At 46.0% G+C, this 19,430-nt stretch overlaps 1 protein-coding gene across 4 annotated transcripts in view; it reads left to right on the top strand.

Moving 5' to 3' along the window:
* LOC115474492 (nucleoside diphosphate kinase A-like) overlaps window positions 1-19,430 on the top strand; it is an 84,836-nt gene that overhangs the window by 8,351 nt on the left and 57,055 nt on the right. For 3 of the 4 annotated variants that reach the window (XM_030209979.1, XM_030209980.1, XM_030209981.1), the window contains exon 2: window positions 10,876-11,008. In XM_030209979.1, the coding sequence (XP_030065839.1) occupies window positions 10,876-11,008 (133 nt within the window). Of the gene's footprint in view, window positions 1-613; window positions 695-10,875; window positions 11,009-19,430 lie in introns of those variants that run through there. The other variant, XM_030209982.1, reaches the window with a different exon arrangement.

The raw sequence follows: 19,430 nt of genomic DNA, 5'->3' as shown, positions 1-19,430 counted from the left end.
TTTGCACTAATTGTGCCAGAGTTATATCTGCTGCTCTGTGCAGCTTACATCCCATTAAGTCCTGTTCAAAGAGTGAAGGGCATTTATGTTTTGCTTTGATTATATTCTCTTTCTATATAAGGATCCTCTGTGTTTATCCCATGCATTTTTTAATTCTGTCACTAACTCTCTTGGGAGGGCATGCCAAGCATCCACCACCTTCTCCATGAAAAAAGTATTTTCCTGATTTTACTTCTAAGTCTACAGCCCTGTCCTCAGTTCATGTCCTCTAGTTCTACTGTTTCCTGTCTGTGAAAAATATCTGTTAGTATATCAGTACCTTTCAAGTATTCAAAGGGATTATAAATTTTAATGACATGAAATGGAATCCTCCTTGTCTCTCGAGCTCTTCATTCTGTGTCCCCTTGTTCTTCCCTGCTATCTTTTGTTTTTTACTTTTTAAGCTCTTCCAAACTGTACTCCCACTATTCCATTATCTTCTTCCCTTTGTTATTTGTTCAAAGAAATCTAGATCTAAAATGAAGCATAGGGCTAAGCAGGAAGGAGAGAGACTAACTAGTGGAGCAGGACAGCCAAAGCTGCTGTTGCTGGAGAATTTTCCTAGCTGGGAGGAGCTCAGCTAAACTCATAATGTTGCTGGTCTGACTGAGACTCAGGAAAGAAGAGGCAGGACAGAGCTTCACTGAACCAGGAGGTATACAATTAGCTGAAAGAGAAATAAGAAGTTAAAAATAGAAAGAGGAGATGAGTGGAAAGGGCAGGGCAGACTCAGAGTGCTGGAGAGGCAAAGAGGGAGACAGAGGAAGGGGGAAACACTTCACTGTTACATTCCTTATAGTTATAGATTGTGAACCACCAGCAGCCATTACTTTGCTTCTGAGCAAAGGGGTACTGATAGGGGATCCTGTAAGTTGCTGACACTGTCACACTGTACATTTCTAATTATGGCTGTATGTAGCTCCCTCAAGGGCAGGTGCTGGACTCAACACATCAGAAAGTCTGGCCCTTGGGAAAGGAGGAAAAAAGTAGAACTTGTTTTCTGTGCCTGGGGACAGAGGAGGGAGAAGGGCGAGGTGGTGCATGACAATCTATGAGGCATGCCTAGACAGGCCCAGACAGGCCAGGTATCAATTGTTGACTGAGTACCTCTGTTAGTGGCTGGGCTGAGTAACCCTCCTCTCCTCTCCTTTGGCATGAGAGAGAAAGATATAGAGATGGAAGAGGGGGCAGAAGCAGAGCAAGAAAAAACATGGGAGGATGTTGGAAAGTATAAGGGAAAGGGTCCCAGGGTGACCTGTGAGGGATGCAGTTGGATGCTGGGCCTCATTTGCATAAGTCAATAGGGAAGAAAAGGTGGGGTTGAAAAGTGGGGCCATGTGCAAAACTTCTCAACAGTAGGGCCAGCCCCTGAGGATCCTTGAACTATGGCCCAAACCCAAGCCTGTGGAACTTGTTTTTTTTTTTCTGGCCTAGTTAGAGCAGCAGGCTGAGAACCAGGAAAGCCAGGGTTCAAATCCTGCTTCTTCCACTGATACGTCTTTCAACCTACACTACAGCAAACACTTCATCCTCTATTGTCTCAGGTACAATTTAGATCAGTGTTCTTCAAGGCAAGGCCCAGTGGCAGCCTTTATCATCATTCTGGTTTTCTCTCCCCCCCCCCCCCCCCCCCGTTATTCTCTGCCTCTCTACCCAAGCTTATGACAGAAAGAGGAAAGTAGAAGTGGGGAAGAGCTGTGTGCCTAAAGGACAAGGCATTTCCCAATAGATAAAGAATGTATTTGGAAATGCCCACCTCCTTAAAGATACCCCTACTGAAAAGTTTGAAGGTAGGCTAGTGGGGATGGATGTCATTGACACATATGGGGCCGCAACACTGCTGACCAGCATGAGAAGATAGTTGGCGCCCCCCCCCCCCCCCTTCAGCTCATTTCAATCCAAAGTGGCCCTGACATAAAATGAGTGAAGACCATTGACTTAAATTGTAAGTCCACTTGGACAGGAAAATAATGTATGTGCCTTGAGCTTGGATTTGGAAAGATGAGTGATTAAGTTTAAAAATGCATATGAATTTGCCTTTCCCATCACCTCATGTTGGAAGGGAAGATTTGTGTTAGTTTCAGCACAGCAGCAGCAGAAAAAAATTAGTGGGGTTTCCTAAGCCCCTACCAGGGAAAGGGGTGAGTGAGTGGGATGATGACATGGCTGGTGTTAGAAATTTGGGAGTGGGTCACAAAACCAAAGATACGAAGCTACCCAGTCCCAGGCTGCAGATTTTGAGAAGTTCTGGCTTTCTCCTGGCTTTCTCCCTGCATCATGGTGAATTATGTGCATTACTGATTTCAGTGGACAGGATTAGGCACTACAAATCCCACAATGCTTTGAGATGTAAGTTGAAAATCAGGAATGGCCAAAAAATCTCCAGCCTGAAACTAGGTAACTTATTTGCCAACATAATCTATGTTTCTGTGACAGGGAAGGAGAGCTAGGCTTGGGGGCCCAGACTAATTTCACCCCTCTAATACTGATCCTGGATAGTGGGGAAGGAATGAAGGGAATGGGAGGGGAGGGGAGGAGGGAGTGCACCCCAAGAATACCAACATGTTAGGGGTCAGATGCAGTGCAAGGGAAAATTAGGTTCTTACCTTGGTCATTTTCTTTCCTTTAGTCACAGCAGATGAATCCATTAACTGATGGGTTGTATCCGCCTACCAGCAGGTGGAGATAGAGAACACTGAAAAACCACAGTGACCCTTGGACGGCTAGCCCCAACTGCCTTCAGTATTTGAGATTTCCAAAGCAGAGTGAACCATAAAGGTAGAATAACATAAACTTTCCTTACAGCAAACAAACGCCCCAGAACAGGTGCAATAACCACACAAAGGAGGGATGATCTCAACCTCCTGTAGTAGAACATCATGTAGAAATTCTGAGAACTGGTTTCCAACTTCTCCCAATGAGATATATATCTGCATGAAAGATCTGAACAAAAAACAATGCCAGACAGGGAGGGATCATGGATTCATCTGCTGTGACTAAAGGAAAGAAAATTACCAAGGTAAGAACCTAATTTTCCCTTCCTTGTCATCAGCAGCAGATGAATCCATTAACTGATGGGATGTACAAAAGCAATCCCTACTTAGGGTGGGAACAGGCCACACCGCGAGCAAGCACTTGTGCTCCAAAAATCGTGTCCTGCTTCGCTGCAACATCCAGCCTGTAATGCCGGACAAATGAGAGCTGAGAAGCCCAAGTAGCTGCACTACATATCTCTTGAAGAGAGAGTGCACCCGTTTCAGCCCACGAGGAGGAAATCGCTCTCGTGGAATGCGCCTTAAACGCTTCAGGCGGAGACCGGCTTGAAAGCAGATATGCAGAAAAAATGACTTCCTTGAGCCAACGGGCTATAGTGGCCTTAGACGCCAGAAACCCACGTCGAGGACCTGTCAACAATACAAAAAGGTGATCAGAAGTCCTGAAGTCATTAGACATCTGTAGATACTGCAACAGTGCCCTGCAGACATCCAAAAGATGTAACTGCCCAAAGGAGTCCGGGAAATCTTCCCTAGAAAAGGAAGGAAGAAAAATGGGCTGGTTCAGGTGAAACGCTGAAACCACTTTAGGCAGGAAGGAAGGCACTGTACGTACCGTTACTCCGAGAATTGCAGAAAAGGGTCCTGACAGGACAGCGCCTGCAGCTCAGACATGCGTCTAGCCGATGTCATGGCCACAAAAAAGACTGTCTTGAGGTCACATTCTTCTCCGAAGCTCGCTTAAGCGGCTCGAAAGGTGAACACTGAAGAACCTTCAACACAAGCCCCAGGTTCCAGGCTGGACACGGTGACCGGACAGGAGGATGGAGCCAAAGCACCCCTCTGAGAAATTGGGCAATGTCCAGATGAGCAGCAAGGGACAAGCCAGAGACCTTCCCTCGATAGCATGCCAATGCTGCCACTTGAACCCTCAGGGAATTGTAAGCCAGGCCTTTTTGTAAGCCATCCTGCAAAAAGTCCAGCACCGGCGAGACAGAAGCCTGCGTGGGAGTGATCACCTTTGAAACACACCACACCTCAAACTTGCGCCAGATCCGAGCATAAGCTGCGGAGGTGGACCGCTTGCGGGCCTGCAAGAGAGTGGAAATGACCTTGTTAGAATAGCCCTTGTCTCTCAATTGCGCCCTCTCAAGAGCCAGACTGTAAGACCAAATCGGCAGGGATCCTCCATTGACACCGGACCCTGAACCAACAAGTTCGACACCAGGGACAAATGAAATGGAGCCTCCACCATCTTCCGACGGAGATCCGCATACCACAGACGCCTTGGCCAGTCCGGAGCGATAAGAATCACCAATCCCTGGTGTAATCAAATCCGCAGTAGGACTCGCCCTATCAAGGGCCAAGGAGGGAACACATAAAGGAGGCCTGCAGGCCAGGGTTGAGCCACAGCATCCATCCCTGCCGAGTGAGGATCTCTCCTTCTGCTGAAAAAGCGAGGCACTTTGGCGTTTGCACGATGCCATTAGATCCATTCTGGATGTCCCCCATTTGGCACAGATCTGAAGAAAAACTTCTTCTGCCAGTTCCCATTCCGCTGGGTCGATTTGCCTGCTGAGAAAATCGGCTTGCACGTTGCTCTGACCTGCTATGTGAGCTGCTGTCAGAAGCTGCAGGTGGAGCTCGGCCCAGTGGCAAATCTGAGCAGCCTCCGCAGCCAGGGCCCTGCACTGAAAGCCGCCCTAACGATTTATGTAGGCCACCGCAGTCGTGTTGTCTGACAGGACCTGGACAGCAAGCGCCTTCAGAGTCTTTTGAAAGGCCACAAGAGCCTGGAATATCGCTCTCAGTTCCAAGCGATTGATGGACCACCCCGCTTCCACGGTTGTCCACTGACCCTGAGCATAGCTTCCCTGGCAATGCGCTCCCCAGCCCAAAAAGGCTGGCATCTGTTATCACCAGGCACCAAGAAGGAAATGCAAGCGGCATTCCTTGGCACAGCATCCTGTCAGAGAGCCACCACTCCATACTGAGCCGGGCCGCAGGGAGCCACGTTAGTCTGCGTTGATATTCCTGGGAAATTGGAGACATTTGTTGAAGCAGGGTAATCTGCAGAGGCCTCATATGCGCTCTCGCCCAAGGAACCACCTCCAAGGTGGCCGTCATCGACCCCAGCATCTGGACAAAGTCCCAAGCTCACAGGCGAGGCATCTGCAGGAGCAGACGGACCTGATTCTGAAGCTTGCACCGCCTTTGGTCGGGGAGAAAGACAAACCCCGAGGCCGTGTCGCATCGGGACTCCACAAACACGTCTCTCACCGGGGCACCGAATTCCAGTCGGTAAGCTTCTCTGATCAGGTCCAGGATCCACTGATCCGAGGTAATCTTGATCCACTCCTCTAGAAAGAGGGAAAGATGTCCTCCTACTGCAGGCATTGAGGAGTGGACCGGCGTCCCATCATTGTGGAGGACGCCCCTGAACTCCTGGCCTTGAACCGGCCCCTGCGGAACATTTGTCTGAGTGAAGGGAGTTCCTCTGCTGAAAACAGGCACATTGAGAAAACCCAGCAGAGCACCCTGGGCGATACCTGCGAGCTTCACGGAAGCGAGGTCTGGAAGAGGAGGGAAACACAGGACCCTTGGAAGAAGGCCTCGGCCTATCCTCAGGTAACCGCTGGGGCTTAGAGTCCCCCAGGTCTTTCACAATCTTCTCCAATTCCTCTCCAAATAACAGGAGGCCCCGAAAGGGTAACCTCACCAGCCTTTGCTTAGAGGCCATGTCAGCCGCCCAATGCCACAGCCAAAGAAGGCGGCGGGCAGAAACCGCCACAGACATCTGTTTAGCCGAAGCTCTGACCACATCATAAAGCGTCAGCCAAAAATGACAGGGCCGACTCCATCCGCGGGGCAACCTCAGAGAGGGGCCCCGCACCATCAGCGGGCTGTTCCACCGCCTGTTGTAGCCAAGAAAGACATGCATGGGCTGCATAGGAACTGCAAATAGACGCCCTTAAGGCAAGGCCCGCAATTTCAAAGGACCGCTTCAGCACAGACTCCAGCCGCCGGTCCTGCATGTCTTTCAAAGCGACCCCTCCCTCTACTGGGAGAGTGGTATTTTTAGTCACCGCCGTGACCAACACATCCACTTTAGGCATCCCCAAAGGGGCCAAGTGCTCTTCACTCAGAGGGTAAAGCTGACCCATAGCCCTGGTCACTTTCAAAGGCCCATCGGGGTGAGACCATTGAGCAGAAATAAGCTCTTGGATGGAGTCATGCACCGGAAAGGCCGAGTAGGCTTCTTAGTACTCGCCATCCTAAGATTAACAGAGGAGGCCTCGCCTTCAGCAGGATCATCAATCGAGAGGGCCTTCAAGGAGTCAGTAATGAGAGCTGGCAGCTCGTCGCGGTGGAAATTCCGAACCACATTGGGATCATCCAAATCCAGTGGCAAACAGGCACCCTCCTCTGGATCAACCGTCCCTGAGGGCCAGCCAGATCCCTCAGACTCCCCACAGCCCAACCACGGAGGGGGGGGGGGGAGGATATGCGCCACTTTCAGACGGAGAATTTACCCGTCTATGTTTAGCGTGTTTCCAACGCTCGGGGGAGGAAATAACATCTGAAGCCATCCCCGGGACATCAACACCCGGAGGGAACCCAGGATGCGACGCAGTGTCAGACACTTGCAGCAGAGCTCTTTTGAGCATGAAGCCTTTATGCATTAAAAGCACAAACTCAGGGGAGAAAAACTCACCCTGACCCTCCGCCTCTGAATTAGGAGAAACTGATGTTGGAGCTCCTCTGGCAGCCTCTAAATGAGGCGTCCCCCTGCACTCAGACTCCTCCGCAACCGCGAGGGTCGAGACATGCAGCGCCCGCTGCCAGCTCCATCGAGCGGGAAGAATCATCGCTCACCATGCTTGTACTAAGGAGCACGTTTTGCACAGCCCCGCTGCTGATCTGCGTTTACCACAACGGGAGCAGCGCTTAACTCCCTCAGCAGCCATCGCCTGACTGGACGGAAATATAGCAATAAAATGGCAGCTTCGCGCCAAAACTTACCACGTTCGGAACGGCGTCCGCGGGACCTCCCGGGAGGAGTTGGTCACCACTCTCACCTCAGAAGACCGAGTCAACGAGCACCGGTCAAGCTGCACTGAACCAGAATCTCTGGAAAAGGCCTCAGAACAGCCACGCAGTAAAAGCGCGCTCTTTTTTTTTTTTTAACACTGTGAGGAAAGTTGGAGGCAGGCAGCAACGGAGGGACTCTGGGAGGATGGGGGAATGGGTAAGGCAGGGAAAGGGCGAACAATCTATATGCCTTTAAAGTAGGCACCACCAGCCACAACACTCCTGCTCAACTGGCAAAGCACAGGAGCCACCCCAGGCAGAAATCCAGGAGCTGATCAAGCTACGTCCACACCTGCTGGGAGATAGAAGGCAGTTGGGACTAGCCGTCCAAGGGTCACTGTGGTTTTTCAGTGTTCTCTATCTCCACCTGCTGGTAGGCGGATACAACCCATCAGTTAATGGATTCATCTGCTGCTGATGACAAGGAAAAATGCCAAGTTACCCAGTTTCAGGCTGGAGATTTTGGGACAGTCTTGATTTAAACTTAAATCCCAAAGCAGTGGGATTTCTCGTGTCTAATATTAACCATTAAAATCAGTGCTGCAAGTCCCATAATGCAACAGGATGGGGGTGATCAGAAATCCAGGACTGCCTCAAAAGCTCAACCCTGGAACTGGGTAACGTGGGCATCTCTGGAAGGGGAAGAAAGTAGACAGGATTCTAGGATGTGGCAGAATATTACTTGCAGAGTGCATTGCAGTTTGATTTGGGATTGAGTTATTGAATGAAACTGACCCAACACAGGAAACAAAGTGCTACTATTTGTATTTGAGAATGACCCATGATGCAGACAATTTGCCGAAACATGGCCTGTGTCAGGTCTTTAATAAAGCTGCTTCCTTTATCCTAACCTCATTCTGTTTGCTGTTTCTTTTGATGTTGTGTTGTTTATTCACTCTGTTGCTGTTCCAGAATATTATTGTTAACATTCTACCTGCCACACCCCTGGGCACCCAGCATCCTCTCTTCTTAGCTTTACAAATCATCATTAGGACCAGACACTGCCCCCTCCCTCCTGCTTAGAAGATTCCAAGGGGACCCACATCATGTTTCCAACATTCCAGCCTTCTCAATAATTTTAAGTGTGCTATGTGACCCTCCATGTAGGAATCCCTATCTAATGCGAGCAGGAAAGAGGAGTAGCTTAAGGGTTAGAGCAGCAAGCTGGGAACTGGAGGACCCTGGCTCCAATCCCTTGGCAGCTCCTTGTGGCCTTGGATAAGTCACTTAACACTCCATGCTACTACTACCAATCTTAGCATTTGTGTAGCGCTACTAGACATACACAGTATGGGACAGACCCTGCTCAACTTACATTCTATTAAAGACAGACAAATAGGACAAAAGGGATTGGGGAGTGCTTTAGAAATGTTAAGTAGTAGTAGTAGTATTGTGAGAATGATTAAAACAGACAAGGGGTCTTGAGTTAAAAGCAGCCTCAAAAGGTGGACTTTTAGCTTAGATTTGAATATGGCAGTGGTTCTCAAACCTGGTCCTGGAGGCAACCCAGCCAGTCAGGTTTTCAGGATATCCACGATGAATATTCATGAGAGAAATCTGCATGGCTACTTTCATTGTATGCAAATCTCTCTCATGCATATTTATTTATTGGTATTTATATCCCACATTTTCTGAAAAGTTGTATCAGTTCTATGTGGCTTACATATATAAGTAAGAAGTTGTATTACAAATAAACATAGAATCAAGAAAAAAGCAAAGTTATTTAAATTCATGTAGAGTATTTTGTAACAGATTAATTATTATAAGAACTGTATTTCATTTTTAGAGAGTTGATTGGCATTCTGTGATGGAAACTTTTTTGAATAGGGATATCCTGAAAACCTGACCTGTTGGTGGTCCTCGAGGACTAGGAGTGAAAACTAAGGCCTACCAACTCTACCCTCCTCTTCCAATTTATGGCACTTTTACTTTACAGTGCCTGCTTCTTTTTTGGTCTTCATCCTATTTATTTATTTGCTGCATTTGTACCCAACATTTTCCCACCTATTTGCAGGCTCAATGTGGCTTACACTATGTTGCAAAAGGTATAATCATAAACAGAGTAAGAGGTATGCTCAAAGCCCACCTCTTCAATGTCGCCTTCGGCACCTAACCACTACACCTCTGGAAACACATTATATGCAAATCTATCTCATGAATATTCATTGTGAAGATCTTAAAAACCTGTCTCTGGGATCCCTACTTCACGTTTAGAACGTCCTGCTCTAGAATAAAGCTGCCAACTGGGGATCCAGATTCACAGGACAGGTTTCTTTCAGGCCTGGGTTTGTCCCAATGTATGCTGGGACTTGTAGTTTTGCTTTTCTTAGAGAATGGAATCGGAGAAATCAGAACTACTAGTCCCTGCATGCAATGGGTAATCCAGGACTGTATCATCCTTGTCCTGTGCACCTGGATCCAGTTGGCAGCCTTACTCTAGGAACAGGGGTTCTCATCCAGTCCTCAGGAAACACCTTGCGAGTTAGGTTTTCAGGGTATCCACAATGAATATGCATGAGATAAATTTGTAGAATGGAGGAAGTGCATTCAAAATTAATTCATACATGTGGATATCCTGAAAACCTGACTGGCTAGGTGTGTCCCAAAGACTGGGTTGAGAACCATTGTTCTAGAGCAGTGTTTCTCATCCCACTCTTCAGGTTTTCAAGATATCCACCTTATATAAATATAAGATAGATCCACGTGCAAATCTATCTTATGCATATTCATGGAGGATATCCTGAAACCTGACTGGCTGGGTTGAGAAGCCGTGTGCTAAAGCATGTATATTTAGGTCCTTAATTCTAATTTTGTGTGACTTCTAATGCAGACACTGCATCATTTTATCTAACCTTTCTATACACTGCATCTGCCCTGTTTATATAAGTACATAAGCACAAGTACATAAGCACCGCCATACTGGGAAAGACCAAGTGTCCATCAAGTCCAGCATCCTGTCTCCGACAGTGGCCAATCCAGGCTTCAAAAAACCTGGCAACCCCCCCCCCCCCCCCCCAAAAAAAAAAATGAATAATGTTCAATGGACTTTTCCCTCAGGAATCTGTCCAACCCTCCTTTAAATTCTGTAAGGCCAGCTGCTGTCACTACATTCTCCGGCAACGAGTTCCAGAGTTTAACTACACGCTGAGTAAAGAAAATCTTTCTCCTATTTGTTTTAAATCTACCATATTCTAGCTTCATCTTGTGTCCCCTGGCTTTGTTGTTGTTTGAAAGTGTAAACAATCGCTTCACATCTGTCCGCTCATTATCTTGTAGACTTCTATCATATCACCCCTCAGCTGCCTTTTCTCCAAGCTGAAGAGCCCTAATCTTCTCAGCCTTTCCTCATAGGGAAGTCGTTCCATTCCCTTTATAATTTTCGTCGCCCTTCTCTGCTCCTTTTCTAATTCCTTTATATCTTTTTTGAGATGCAGCGACCAGAATTGGACACAATACTCGAGGTGCAGTCGCACCATGGAGCGATACAATGGCATTATAACATCCTCGTGTTTGTTTTCCATCCCTTTCCTAATAATACTCAACATTCTGTGTGCTTTCTTAGCCAGCGCAGCACACTGGGCAGATGTTTTTAACGTTTTATCAACAATCACTCCCAGATCCCTTTCTAGGTCCGTAACTTATTTTCATTGCGAATATATTTTTATGTGGGGGATGGGGGAAGGAATATGGTGGCAAAGTAAAAACAATCAGCAGCTGGAGTTTACCATTCTGTCTTGCTCTTTCATTGTAGGACGATGGCAAGTAACCAGGAGCGTACTTTCATCGCCATCAAACCAGATGGAGTGCAGCGTGGATTGATTGGGAGCATCATAGGACGCTTTGAGCAGAAAGGTTTCCGCCTTGTGGGGATGAAGTTCCTACAGGTGAGTGTTACATCTTCTGCTCTGGGGCTTTTTGGGGGGGCATGGGGGTGTCTCTCAAGATTCAAGATACATTATTTGCATGACACTTCATATGTGTTCTGTCTAAGTAAAACACAAAGCGGTAGGAGCAAGGAATTAGAATATATAGAACTTGTGTATTTATAAATTTTGATTTGATTTTATGAAAGGCAGTATATTAAATGATAATAAACTAACTAAAATACAGACAATTCCAAACTTCTAGAACTTCAAAGATAGCTGCAGCTAGAATTGTACAGTGCCTTGTTTTCCCCAAGAGAAAATTACTATCTTAAATACTTATAAATGCAGAGGAGGCAATTCTATGTAGGGTGCTAAAAGGTAGGCACCAGAGATCTGAGTGCTAAGCTAGTATTCTATAATGGCAAATTTGCACTCCAAATCCATTATAGAATACAAACATAAAAATACGCCTAAATTTAGATAGATGCTTACACCTGCTCCATGGCAGGTATAAGTATTTGCACCTAAATCTAGGTGACTAAGGGCCTCTTTTACCAAGCTGTGGTAAAAGGGGGCCAGCGCTAGCATTGGTGCATGTTTTACACGTGTTCCGAGGCCCCCTTTTACCACAGCTAGTAAAAGGGAAGTCTCGCCTTTCTACAGGAAATGGCCGTGCAGCAAGTAAAGCACTTGCCATGTGGCCATTTCAGGGGGGGGGAGCCCTTACCGCCACCCATTGAGGTGGTGATAAGGGCTCTCGCATTAACCCGGGTACACTCTGGCGCTACAAAAATAAATACATTTTTGTAGCTCCAGAAATGACAGCTTACTAGGAGTGGGAAGTACCGCTGGGCTGCTGCAGTAGCCCAGCGGTACTTCCTGTATAGCTAGTGGTAAGCCCGTGTTGGGCTTACCGCCGCTTAGTAAAAGGAACCCTAAATGTGGGACTGTGCGTGCAAACATACTCAGCTCACCAGTCTTATATAACTGATAAACAAAAACCAATCCCCTAGTCACCCACCCTCCCAACTGAGAATGAGAAGGTGAAGTCCCCTCCCCCAGCAGGTAGAGGATAGACTGGAGCCAAGACTTCCAATTAAGCCCATAAAGATGCATCACCACCTTCCACCACAATTGTAAAATGTAAGTTAAATGTATTTATTTATTTGGATTTTGCTCACAACTTTTTCAGTAGTAGCTCAATGTGAGTTACATTCAGGTACACTGGGTATATCAATGTTCCAGGAGGACTCATAATCTAAGTTTGTGCCTGAAGCAATGGAGGGTTAAGCGACTTGCCTAAGATCACAAGAAGCAGCAGTGGGAATTAAACCAGGCACCTCTGGATATCAAGTCTGGTCCTCTAACCACTAGACCACTCCTCCACATTAGGCTCTGAGACCCCCCCCCCCCCCTCTCCGAAGCTGCACAAAATCCCATAAACCCACATATAACAGGAACTGGTATAGCGTACATTGCTCAGTTTGAACATAAGGCTTACAAGGGTCCCCTGGCCACCAATCCCAGACATGCCTGAACTGCGCTGCCAAATAATAAAAATGCAAATTCAGCATGCCCATCCCTCCCCACTCACAGGGCCTCATAAGTGTCTTCCCAGCCACCCTTGGATGCCTTCCCCCGCCAAACAAATTGAGACAATAACCTTGGGCACTGTTAAAGAAGACTGTCTGGTAAAAAAAATAAGCAGCATAAGTATTGCCATTCTAGGACAGACCGAAGGTCCATCAAGTCCAGCATCCTGTTTCCAACAGTGGCCAATCCAGGACACAAGTACCTGGCAAGATCCCAAAACAGTACAATACATTTTACGCTGCTTATCCTAGAAATAAGCAGTGGATTTTCCCCAAGTCCATTTTAATAATGGTCTGTGGACTTTTCCTTTAGGAAGCCATCTAAACCTTCCGCTAAGCTAACTGCTTTTACTACATTCTCTGGCAATGAATTCCAGAGTTTAATTACACGTTGAGTAAAGAAATATTTTCTCTGATTCGTTTTAAACTTAGTACTTTGTAGCTTCATTGTGTGCCCCCTAGTACTAATATTTTTGAAAAGAGTAAAAAAGTGATTCACCTATACCCGTTCCACTCATAGTAACATAGTAGATGACGGCAGAAAAAGACCTGCACGGTCCATCCAGTCTGCCCAACAAGATAACTCATATGTGCTAATTTTGTGTATACCCTACTTTGATTTGTACCTGTGTTCTTTAGGGCACAGACCGTATAAGTCTGCCCCGCCTCCCAACCACCGGCTCTGGCACAGACTGTATAAGTCTGCCCCGCACTATCCCCGCCTCCCAACCACCAGCCCCACCTCCCAACCACCGGCTCTGGCACAGACTGTATAAGTCTGCCCAGCACTATCCCCGCCTCCCAACCACCAGCCCCACCTCCCGATTTTGACTAAGCTCCTGAGGATCCATTCCTCCTGCACAGGATTCCTTTATGCTTATCCCACACGTTTGAATTCTGTTACTGTTTTCGTTTCCACCACCTCCCGTGGGAGAGCATTCCAAGCATCCACTACTCTCTCCGTGAGTGGAGGAGTGGCCTAGTGGTTAGGGTGGTGGACTTTGGTCCTGGGGAACTGAGGAACTGAGTTCGATTCCCACTTCAGGCACAGGCAGCTCCTTGTGACTCTGGGCAAGTCACTTAACCCTCCATTGCCCCATGTAAGCCGCATTGAGCCTACCATGAGTGGGAAAGCGCGGGGTACAAATGTAACAAAAAAAAAATACTTCCTAACATTATTCTTGAGTCTGCCCCCCTTCAATCTCATTTCATGTCCTCTCATTCTACCACCTTCCCATCTCCGGAAAAGGTTCGTTTGCGGATTAATACCTTTCAAATATTTGAACGTCTTTATCATATCACCCCTGCTTCTCCTTTCCTCCAGAGTATACATGTTTAGTTCAGAAAGTCACTCCTCATACGTTTTGTAACGCAAATCCCATACCATTCTCGTAGCTTTCCTTTGCACCGCTTCAACCTTCAGCCTAACAACCTTCTAGCTACGGCCACCGCCTTGTCACACTGTTTCGTCGCCTTCAAATCCTCAGATACTATCACCCCAAGATCCCTCTCTCCATCCGTACCTATCAGACTCTCGCCGCCTAACACATACTTCTCCCATGGATTTCTATTCCCTAAGTGCATCACTTTGCATTTCTTCGCATTGAATTTTAATTGCCAAACTTTAGACCATTCTTCTAGCTTCCTCAGATCCTTTTTCATGTTTTCCACTCCCTCCCGGGTGTCCACTCTGTTACAGATCTTAGTATCATCCGCAAATAGGCAAACTTTACCTCCTAACTCTTTGGCAATGTCACTCACAAATATATTGAACAGAATCGGTCCCAGCACCGATCCCTGAGGCACTCCACTACTCACCTTTCCCTCCTCCGAGCGAATTCTATTCACCACCACTCTCTGGCGTCTGTCCGTCAACCAGTTCCTAATCCAGTTCACCACTTCGGATCCTATCTTCAGCCCATCCAGTTTATTTAAGAGCCTCCTGTAGGGAACTGTGTCAAAAGCTTTGCTGAAATCTAAGTAGATTACGTCTATAGCTCGTCCCTGATTCAATTCTCCTGTCACCCAATCAAAGAACTCAATGAGATTCATTTGGCACGATTTCCCTTTGGTAAAACCATGTTGTCTCGGATCTTGCAACTTATTGGCTTCCAGGAAATTCACTATCCTTTCCTTCAGCATCGCTTCCATTACTTTTCCAATAACTGAAGTGAGGCTTACCAGCCTGTAGTTTCCAGCTTCTTCCCTATCACCACTTTTGTGAAGAGGGACCACCTCCGCCGTTCTCCAATCCCTCGGAACCTCTCCCGTCTGCAAGGATATATTACACAAATCTTTAAGAGGACCCGCCAAAACCTCTCTGAGCTCCCTCAATATCCTGGGGTGGATCCCGTCCGGTCCCATGGCTTTGTCCACCTTTAGCTTTTCAAGTTGTTGATACACTTTCTTCCGTGAACGGTGCTCTATCCACTTCATTCTCATTTGTACTATTTCCAGTCCATCGCGGTCCTTCCCCAGGATTTTCTTCTATGAAAACAGAACAAAAGTATCTATTTAGCAAATTTGCTTTTTCTTCATCATTTTCCACATAGTGGTTCGCAGTATCTTTTAGTCTCACAATTCCCTTTTTAGTCATTCTCCTTTCACTAATATACCTGAAGAAATTTTTGTCACCCCTCCTTACATTTCTAGCCATTTGTTCTTCCACTTGCGCTTTTGCCAGTCGTATCTCTCTCTTGCCTTCTTTCAGTTTCATCCGGTATTCCTCCATGTGTTCCTTTTCTTGAGTTTTTCTGTATTTCTGGAACGCCAACTCTTTAGCCTTTATTTTCTCAACCACTTGCTTGGAGAACCATATCGGTTTCCTTTTTCTCTTGCTTTTATTTACTTTCCTTACATAAAGGTTCGTGGCCCTATTTATAGCTTCTTTCAGCCTGGACCACTGTCCTTCCACTTCTCGTACTTCCTCCCAGCCCATCATCTCCTTCCTCAGGTATTCCCCCATTTTACTAAAGTCAGCACGCTTGAAATCCAGGACTTTGAGTTTTGAGTGGCCGCTCTCCACTTTAGCTGTTATATCAAACCAAACCGTTTGATGGTCACTGCCGCCGAGGTGGGCACCCACTCGGATATTTGACACGCTATCCCCATTTGTGAGCACCAGATCCAGTGTCGCTCCCTCCCTTGTGGGTCCCATCACGATTTGTCTGAGCAAAACACTTTGGAAAGCATCCACAATCCCTCTACTTCTTTCCGATTCCACAGACGGAACCTTCCAATCTACATCTGGCAGATTGAAATCTCCCAGCAACAGCACCTCTCTCTTGCTTCCCAACTTTTGAATATCTGCGATCAGGTCTTTATCTAATTCCTCCAATTGTGTCGGAGGTCTGTAGACAACACCCACATGGACAGAGGTTCTATCATCTCTTTTTAAGGTGATCCATATCGCTTCTTCCTTTCCCCAGGTCCCTGTCATTTCAGTCGCTGTGATATCATTCCTCACATACAGAGCTACTCCTCCACCTTTACGACCCTCTCTATCCTTCCTAAATAGATTATAGCCTGGTATGTTTGCATCCCATTCATGGGAACCATTGAGCCACGTCTCCATGATTGCAACAACATCAGGGCCTGAAGGTCATGAACTTTATTGCTTAGACTGCGTGCATTTGTGGTCATCGCTTTCCATCTACATTTCCTGGTATGCGTTTCAACATTAGTGATTTGGGGGTTTCTTTTCTCTTTGGGTACCTTCATATCTTTTTGTTCCACTTTTATTGTTTTTTCTTTGGCTTCCGTTCTGTTTTCAAGAACATCACAGTGCTGTAATGGAGTAAAAGAATTTTGTAGGGGCAACACTTGTGAGGTCGGATGCTTTCTTGTCACATAACGAAGTCTGCCTGAGCCTACCGTGATCCATCTATTCTTAGGTGGTTTTATCCTTTGAGGTAGTGGTGATAATTTGTTATGATTCTGTGCAGTATGATATTGTGCGGTCCTAAATGCTGCTTTAAGTGCATCTAGTTCCTGTTTTACTTTACTGAGCTCGTGTTTTAATCTAGTGAGCTGCAGACAGATAGGACAAGCCTTAAGTCTCCAGATAATTGGTCTTGAAACTAAAGCACCACAATTATTACAGACAATAAAAGTCATCCTGATTGGTTGAAATGGGTATGAACAGGTGTGATATAGTGATAACAGCAGTCTATGGATATGTTGGCTGTGATTCTTATTATTAGAGCAGTAATCCTTAGCTGGTGAGTAGAAGACTGGGGATTCCTATGATAATGAGGGGTTTTCTTTTCAGAGACAGTTGTAATATGGGTGGAGTTAATTTGTGATAAGTAGTGTATTTGGGGAAGTTATTTATGAAGTGTCCGTCTTGGGGTGGGTGGGTTGAGGGGCAGGGTGGGTGGGCTTAAGTTTAAGACCTTAGGAATGTGTCTGCTGTAACCTATCTCTAGAGCTGCACTTAAATGTACCAGAAGAAATGTCCAGGTGTACAGCTCTAAGGATTGGGACATGCAAATCACTATTTTAGCAGAGTAAGTAGATAACAAAAACAGGAAAGATATAAAGATATACATGCAGAATTAAGCCAGAGCAATTCTCATTATTTTATAGACCTCTATCATATCTCCCCTAAGCCATCTTTTCTCCAAGCTGAAGAGCCCTAGCCACTTTAGCTTTTCTTCACAGGGAAGTCGTCCTATCCCCTTTATCATTTTTGTCGCCCTTCTCTTTATCTTTTCTAATTCCACTATATATATAGATATATAGATATATAGATATAGATATAAATAGATAGATATAGATAACCGGGGTAAATGTTCATTTTCAAAACTGCAATCCTCCCAAGCCACGAATGAAAACTCCTATTCCACTTCCCTCAAATCATTTTGAATTGTGCAAAAAAGGATCCCCAGCCTCAGCAGTAACTCAGACTCCTAAGTATTTAAGAAAGTGGTATAGCCACTTAAAAGCAAAAGTAGCCTTTAAATGTGATAGTTCCACAGGGGAAAGCATAACATTCAGAGCCTTGGTTTTATCAATGCTCGCTTTAAATCCAGAAACTTGTCCATAGCGCTTCATTTCCTGAATAAGAACAGGTAAAGATACTAGAGGGTGCGATACAGACAAAATCACATCATCCACGAATAAGGAGATCTTATGCTCCATAGATTCAATAGTAACCCCCAAACATCCACACAATCCCATATCATTTGCGCGAATGGCTCCATAACCAGTTCAAACAATAGGGGAGATAAAGGGCAACCCTGCCGCAGACCCCTACCCAACTAAAAACACCTTAGTATACTCCCCATTAATTTTAATACATGCTCGGGGTTGGGTATATAAGGCCCTCAAGCATGTACAAAAACTTTCCCCCACACCTACCGTTTTGAACACTACAAACAAAAAGGGCCTAGTGCACCCTGTCAAATGCCTTTCCAGCATCTTTCACTAGCAACATCACAGGAAGCTTGACAGAGTTTACTGTTTCCACAACATGAAGAACTCATTTAATATTGTCCACAGTCTGAAGTCCTGGGAGAAATCCAGCCTGATCAGGATGAATAACATCAGGCAAGTTCGGCGCCATCTGGGTTGCTAAAAGCTTTGCAAAATTTTTGAAATAACCTATGCTCCAACAGATCATGCACACTCTTCCAAAAGGAATGCACTGATCAGGAGCATATATATATTGAGTAAGGAAACTCGGACACAACCAAGATCCACAATTAACAGTAACACTTTCCCATCCCAACCCCTAATCTCCTCCACCAGTGTAAAGGGAAAATTATTATACACCAAAATCGAAACCTCACACTTTTTCTTCCCTCCTTCCAAAGAAGCAAAATATCATTGAGAATAATGTTTGGGACACAAAAAAGACTTCCCCCTTCTAGTAAGGTGTATCTCCTGCAGGAAAAGCAAATCAAAGTGAAGACGAGAGATTTCTTTATACAGTAAAGACCGCTTTTGTGGTGAGTTCAGCCCACTAACATTAAAGGTACCTACTGTCCACATAGATCTACCCATCCTCAGGCCAATATGACCCACACAGCTTCCCCACATAACCCACTTGCACCCCCCAATCCTCACAGCCCCTACCCATCTATCCCCACCACCCCTCCCCAACAACCTCATCCCCCCTTTCTCCAACCAACTTTCCCCATCCCCCCTTCCCCCCTTCCACCGTAACCTACCATTGAATCAGACCTCCCCATGAGTTAGTACCCACCTATAACACAATTACAGCTACTTCTATATCCCTCCCCACACAATCAGTCAACACCACCTCCCCACAACCAACCATAATGCAGATCCTACAGACCTGATAAAACACATATCACCAACCTCCCATTTAAAAAAAAGAGCAACAGGTAAAGATTTAAAAATATATACATACTGCGCTTCCCTCCTAAACTCCCCCCAAATACCAGCAGTGTAACAAATAACTCACAAAAGCCCCCTCATAGGCAAATAATCAAAAACATAGCAACAGATCAGAGAAAAAACATAATATAATTAATCAACTAGTTCCCAAAGCATGCTGGTGATCCCCTCAAGGAGCACGCTGAGGCAAATCACACTGGGAGGCATCGGAGAGTCTCAACAGTTGATGGGCTTTATCCACCCATTTCCAGTGTGAGAACCCGCTGCTCGATTTTTCAACATCAGAAATGTTGCGCACTTCCTTAGGCAAATTAGGCACATGCAAGTCCACCAACATTTTCCATTCCTATTCTGGTATTCACTCTATGATGGTCTCCATGATTGATTCAGTTCTTAAATAGGCAGCAGCATCCTTAAACTCTCGGCGTTTCAACAGCGTCACTGGAGACAAATCAATGAACATCTCCAGTTTAATATCCTTCCAC

The sequence above is a fragment of the Microcaecilia unicolor genome, chromosome 7 (assembly GCF_901765095.1).
Source record: "Microcaecilia unicolor chromosome 7, aMicUni1.1, whole genome shotgun sequence".
NCBI lineage: Eukaryota > Metazoa > Chordata > Amphibia > Gymnophiona > Siphonopidae > Microcaecilia > Microcaecilia unicolor.
This window is presented reverse-complemented; position numbering and strand designations above follow the sequence as displayed.